A 6,397-nucleotide genomic window follows, 5' to 3' on the forward strand; every position below is an offset into this window, starting at 1 on the left:
CTAACACAAATTAGCTGTTTTGTTTAACAATTGCATAATAATATATAGATAAATGTTTCTATTCAACAATTACATAAAAATCACATATATAGTTGTTTGCCAATAGCATAAAAAATTACACATATATATAGGAGCTCTAGAAAAAATGCCTATGTACGTACCTATGTCTTCTTGATCAGATCTGTCCAAACGGACCTGACAGGCTGGTCCGGCATGATCCCACCTAGGTATGACCTGATTAAGACACTGCCTGACATGCCCGACTAAGCAAACGGATTGTGCCGTGTCGGTCTACGTGCCGGAGGTGCGGCTCACGGCATGGCCCGGAGGGATGGCCGGGGAGGGGTGGACAGTGGCAGCGAGGTCAGGACCGGGTGACCGGCAGGCGACGTGGGCAACCAGGGCGGAGCAGGGTGGGTCGTGCCTGTGCCGACCCGTGCTAATCGGGCCGCGCCGCATGCTCGGTTTAGACATGACTCATCGCACCGTACCGTATCAATCCGGCCCGGTTACGTTTGAATCGTGTCGTACTTAAACCGTGCCTCGAATTGACATAGTAGACATGGACAACTTTATTCTTGATCCAGGAGAGACACGAGGACCTACAAGATTAGCCGTGCAGAGAATCAGAATCCAAGTGCCGCACAAGGCCCCAAAGCTAGCCGAGCTCGCGTCACAACGCACCGCAAGCAGTGGAATTGGAGTGGCAAAGCACTCATCGCATATCCCCGGATCAGAAATCCACCGATGATTTCTCTGATTCTCTCCCCGCAAAAGCGAAGATCCTGAGGATTGTTCGCCACTCCTAGCCTAGATCGTAGTGAAATCACTCCACAGAGAGGAGGAGAAGAGGAGGTCCTACTGGCTAGTCCTCACTCCTCACTCATCAGTGTCCATCCAGGTGGCGCCTAATTTTGGCAGGCGCTCTCCCATGGAGGCGATCGGGAGGGGCGAGGACGGGATGGAGAGATAGGCGGAGAGACGGGAGAGAGGTTGGCGGAGGGATTAAATGAGACAAGGGAGGGGGAGGAGGAGCGGGAGGTGTAGAGGAAGCGGCGGAGCGCGCCACAGATCGTCCAAAGACGGGAGCTTTCCATCGTCGTCTTCCCCTTTCGTCTCTTCTTCGTCGTCTTCTTCGTCTTCCCTGAGGTGACTCCGCCCTTTTCCCGTTTCTTCTAGTGCTTTGAGGTGTCGTGCTCTGCAAATTTTGGGATCTTTAGGAGGAGCAGCAAGAAACAAACTTGGTTGCGTTAGATTTGATGCCAATCTGTGGAGGATCGTTTAGCTCAAGTAAAGAATGAGGAATCGGATTACTGAATAGAAATGCCCGTCTAATCTTTCACCAACTTACATCCCACGTTGCAGATTAGTTTAGATGAATGCATATTTCCGGTCTGCCCTGTTTCTATTTTATTTGGGCAACATGGGATTGCTTGCTTGCTTGTGCTGCTAAAATGGAAATGTGTTTCTGGTACGGTGTGTCGATAAATGCTGCTGGCTCTAGTGTATGCTGCTCGTTTAGATCGATTTTACTGGAATGATATCATGGTAGCTCATCTGTCTTAGTGTGTAACAGTCCATGGCTCTATGCTTTTATGCTTTCCTTTTAGATGTTTAAAGGGCATGCCAGTCGTGTTACAAATTTAGAAGTACTCATTTCATCATTCCCATTCCTATGTTAGCAATCTTACTAATATGTTACAGTAGTTTGTCTAGTTTATGTTGCATAGTTCACTTCTTCTGTCGTTACCTTATTCTTTTTTCTTATTTTATGCATTCTCTTGCAAAATGCAGATTACATTCAGCTTTGGACATTTGCCGCATCCCCAGCAAGATAGAGTACTTGGAACACTCTCCTATGCTTCTCAGAGACTCACTTATTTCTTTCTCTGTCCTATACATAAGACCTTTTCATGGCCAGAGATTTGCCTCATCAGCCTGTAGCTAGACGAAAAATTGTGCCGTTCAAGTTCCTGATCCCCTTTATTCTGGTTCTTTCCGTGTCCGTTATTGCTGTCACCCAGTACTTCCAAAGTATCTCCTACCTTCTGCGGCCGCTGTGGGACAAACCACCTATGCCATTCACCCGCATCCCGCACTACTATGCCCCCAATATCTCCATGCCCCAGCTGTGTCAGCTCCATGGCTGGGGCATCCTCTCCTCCCCTCGGCGTGTCTTTGATGCTGTCCTCTTCAGTAATGAACTTGATATTCTGGAAATCCGCTACCATGAACTCCTTCCATATGTTGACAGGTTTGTCATCCTTGAGGCCAATGCCACCTTCACAGGCATCCCAAAGACGCTCTCCTTCTATGAAAACTTCAACCGTTTTGCATTTGCTGGATCCAAAATTGTCTACGACATGCTTTCTATCGGACATCTGGATCCTGATTCTAACAGGCAGCCCTTCCGCATAGAGGCGTATCACCGTCGTGCACTGAATATGCTGATACGAAGATCAGGCATTGCTGTGGGGGATGTCTTGATCATGGCTGACGCCGATGAGATCCCCAGTCCCGAAACCATGCAGTTGCTCAAGTGGTGTGATGGAATACCACCAGTCATGCATCTTGAGCTGAAGAACTATATGTACTCCTTTGAATTTCCTGTGGATCACAACAGCTGGAGAGCGACGGCACATCTGTTCACTGAGCGCACACAGTATCGCCACTCCCGTCAGAGCAACCTAATCCTGGCTGATGCAGGCTGGCATTGCAGCTTCTGCTTTAGGGACATCAAGGAGTTTGCTTTCAAGATGATGGCGTACAGCCATGCAGACCGGGTGAAACAGCAAAGCTTTCTGAATCCTAATAGAATCCAGAAGGTCATATGCAATGGGGAGGACCTGTTTGACATGCTACCTGAAGAGTACACATTCAGGGACCTCTTCAAGAAGATGGGGCCGATACCGAAGTCTGCATCTGCCGTGCACCTGCCTTCCTATTTGATCAAGAACGCAGACAAGTTCAAGTTCTTACTTCCCGGCGGATGCTTGAGATCAGACTAGATCAGAGGTGTAGCTTTGTTAGTCAACAGTATTTATTTTAGCTTCAATACTGTTATTTATGTGAAAATGGGTGTGCTTCGTTTGACATAGAATAGTATTACTTTTTGATAGGGTGGTAGAAACCTTTTTTGGTGTGTTTCAGGAACTACGGGAATTTGGAAAATTTCACCTTGTATTGGTAGTGATGGGCTGTTCAACCCCAGAATTCACAGCAAGCAATATAAAGGTAAAAGAAATTCCATAATTTGCCACCGAATAACTTGTAATGTTCGTTATATGCCGTTATTGTGTCGATGACATGTGGGTTCAGATCCTACCTGTCATCCTCACAATGGATAGCATATTATGGATTATGCAGTTATTTGGTGGCATATCATGGATTTATTCGAGGTAAAATGACGATAAAATTTGCCAACTGTTGGGTTCGTCTTGATCATTTCTTGCAAACAGCTAGCTGGAGATTGTTTGTTGGCTCTGGTTAGTGCTGAAACTTCATTTGTGTCATGGGAAAAAATGCAAAACCAGGAGGAAATGCCCTCGATAATTATAACTGTATTCCCGATAATCCGATTCAACTGCGTAGTTCAAGATCTGTAGTTGGTAATGTCTGTCATGTTTATATTCTGATTGAAGTATAAATCGAACTAACTGCATATGAACGGCAGAGCAGCCCATAACAAGTTTCAGATTGTCTCCCTTGCTTCCTTACAATGTGCAGAACAGCATTGAATGGCCCCATATCTGTATCACTTTTTTCTGTTTTCCATCATTCTGAGATCTCATCGGCCATGGCTATAAGAAGAGATAGATGGTCGTAACAATGTATCTGGATCTCCATCGTCTCCTCTTCTGCTGTTTGTTTCCAGTGTCCCTTCATTCTTTATCTGAAAATTCCATCTTTCTGCAGCTCACTGACCAAATGATGTTAGGATTGGTGAAATAATTGTTGCAGTTTGCAAATGAACAATCTTGTTGCAAGTCTGCTCTTTGCAGTTGCGCTGCTCAGCGTCGAGACCTCCATGGCCCCCGCCGCCTTGTCCGTCCTCTATCTCGTGCTTTCTTCTCGTTTGGGTGTGGGGGTTCCGGGATTGCAGAAGGAATGCTCTGGCCAGCTTGGGGGGCGTGGGATGGAGGTGGTGTGAGCATTGAGGCAGGCTCGGGGGAGGGGGGGGGGGTTGTTGCCGGAGCCGGCAAGCCGCTGTGGTGGGGTCGTGGCTGTGAGTGTCGGCATGTGGTTTCTTTTGCAGGAACCCCCTGAAATGGATGCGATTAATAATTGCGATCCAAATATTTGCAGAAAACCCCTAAAGCGCATTGTATAGGTGCACTGATGTTGATCTAGGTCGGTAACAAACTGAGGACCATCAGATTGCACTCTGGATTAACCTCCACCATCCGATTTGAAGATGATGAGCCACCCTGACGTACCCTCCGGGTTTCTCTCGACTCTTCCCCTCGCTCTCCTTCCTGATTCCCGTTCGCCCCTGTCACGATCCAAGAAAACAAGAGGGTTTGGGGAGGATTTGTAGGTGGATTAGTGAACAACAAGAGGAACAGCAGAGGTCTTGAGGAGGAACAGAGGGGAGAGAGGTTCAAAGGGATCACAATTCTCTTTTTGCTTGCCCTCTCCTCGCTCACACCCTAGCCACACACACTTACACGGCCCACTCCGAACTGGGGTAGCGAGTATTGGGCCTCAACACATGCCTTGCTTGTTGGTGCGTTGAGGGCCTGTTCCCATCTATAACCCTATGTCATCCTTTCTCCATCTTCAACTTCGATAATTCAACAGTAGAGTCAGGTCTTGTGACACATCCCTCTCCTTGAGATCGCGCTTGCCCCTAAGTCGCCAAAGAAGGAAAGTGATGGCGCATTTCAGCTTCGTCTTCCCATGTGGCCAATGTGCGCGACATCCCCCACCACTCGACCAACACCTGATTGATGGCCTTGGATCCCTTACATACAAGCGGCGTTGAAGGATCAGTCATAGCTTCGTCGAGGGGATCTGGTAGTGGCTCGTGCACTGGAGTTATTAGTGGTAGTCCTTTCTTCAGCTGGGACACGTGGATGATAGGATGAATCTTACTGGATGCCAGCAACCGGAGTTTGTAGGTGACCAATAATTACAAACTCCACCTTAAGACGAATTCAGATCATGGAGACGAAAGCCGCAGCTCCCAGTGACCGACCTGGCCTGCACCTGGACTGTGTAGAAAAACCGAAAGAGATCAAGGCATGGCTCGATCCTTATAAAGTTTTCACACATGTGAGCAAAGATGCTCAACATGATGATGGAGTTGGGGTTGAGGTGGAAGTGGCAGATGTCGTAGAATAAGATGACGGTGGTGAAGAACTCAGAAAAGGAGGGGATGAGACCCGTCAAGAAGAACGAGGCGAAGATCACGATCTCCCCCTAGCGGGGAGCAGGGACATCCCCCCAGGGCGATATCCCAAAGACAGGCGGCGCGGAAGCAAGCGATTCTCGTACATCTGCTTCAGCTTCGCGGCAGTGCACTTTGACTTGGGGAAGTCAGGCTCCTTTCCGGTGCGCAGCTCCATGGGAGCTCAATGGTGGTTTTCGCAGAAAAGACGGGATGTGGTTGGGGGCGATGGGTTTTGGCGCAGAAGCTTGGAATGCGAAGGGGTTTCTGCCTATTGATTTATAAGATCGGCTCGGTCTCGTCGCCTCGAAAACCGACAGCCATCAAGGTTTCTCTCCCCCACGATCTCTCTCTCTCTCTCTCTCTCTCTCTCTCTCTCTCTCTCTCTCTCTCTATGGACGGTTAACCTCCCTTCGGGATGCGGTTTCCTAAGCCAGATGCAGTAGTGGACCATGTTGTCGACCACTCCCTAGACAAAGCTCTTGTTCACCCAGGGCCCAAGTGGTACGACTAGGCCCGACAACAACATGATAAAAAATAGCTCAGATCATCACATCCGCGAGGGAGCTTGGGGGCTACTGTCAATGAAAGAATATAGGGGTCCCCCATTGGGATGGCTCGCAACGGTCAGCTTTGGGCAGTATCCACTTTTGTTCTTTGACCCATGATCCTCGTGCGACTAGTCGACGCCAGCGCGACCACGACCAGGGCCTTCACAGGGTTCCCCGCGACCAGTCCTTACTAGTCGTGGGGTAGGTACTCGTCTAGGCCAGTCAAACCTCATTTAATACCGCTACTCACGCCGTTTTTCTTCCCCAAGCAATCCACTCTGGCTGAGGCGGCATGGTCAGTGTGGAGTTACCTTATCCCGTCCTGCAGACATTAATTGTTGTGGGACGGGCACACAGACGTGATAGAGGGCACAACAGGTGAATGTGGGAAGCATGCGACAGGACAAGGCAGGCCAGGTGTTTTGGGCGCGACAAAAGGGGGTGCGACCGATGGACG

General features: G+C 48.8%; 1 protein-coding gene across 2 annotated transcripts; it reads left to right on the plus strand.

The window, feature by feature from the left end:
- The first annotated feature begins 616 nt into the window (after positions 1-616).
- LOC133905315 (uncharacterized) lies at positions 617-3,407 on the plus strand. 2 transcript variants are annotated; one of them, XM_062347077.1, is made up of 2 exons: positions 617-1,290; positions 1,795-3,407. In XM_062347077.1, exon 2 carries the CDS (start codon positions 1,914-1,916, stop codon positions 3,006-3,008), a length of 1,095 nt encoding a protein of 364 aa, XP_062203061.1. In that variant the 5' UTR covers positions 617-1,290; positions 1,795-1,913; the 3' UTR covers positions 3,009-3,407. The 2 variants fall into 2 exon arrangements, with proteins under 2 accessions (XP_062203061.1, XP_062203060.1); XM_062347076.1 differs by having other exon boundaries at positions 617-1,149.
- Positions 3,408-6,397: the final 2,990 nt, after the last annotated feature.

Source organism: Phragmites australis, chromosome 22, assembly GCF_958298935.1.
Source record: "Phragmites australis chromosome 22, lpPhrAust1.1, whole genome shotgun sequence".
Lineage (NCBI taxonomy): Eukaryota > Viridiplantae > Streptophyta > Magnoliopsida > Poales > Poaceae > Phragmites > Phragmites australis.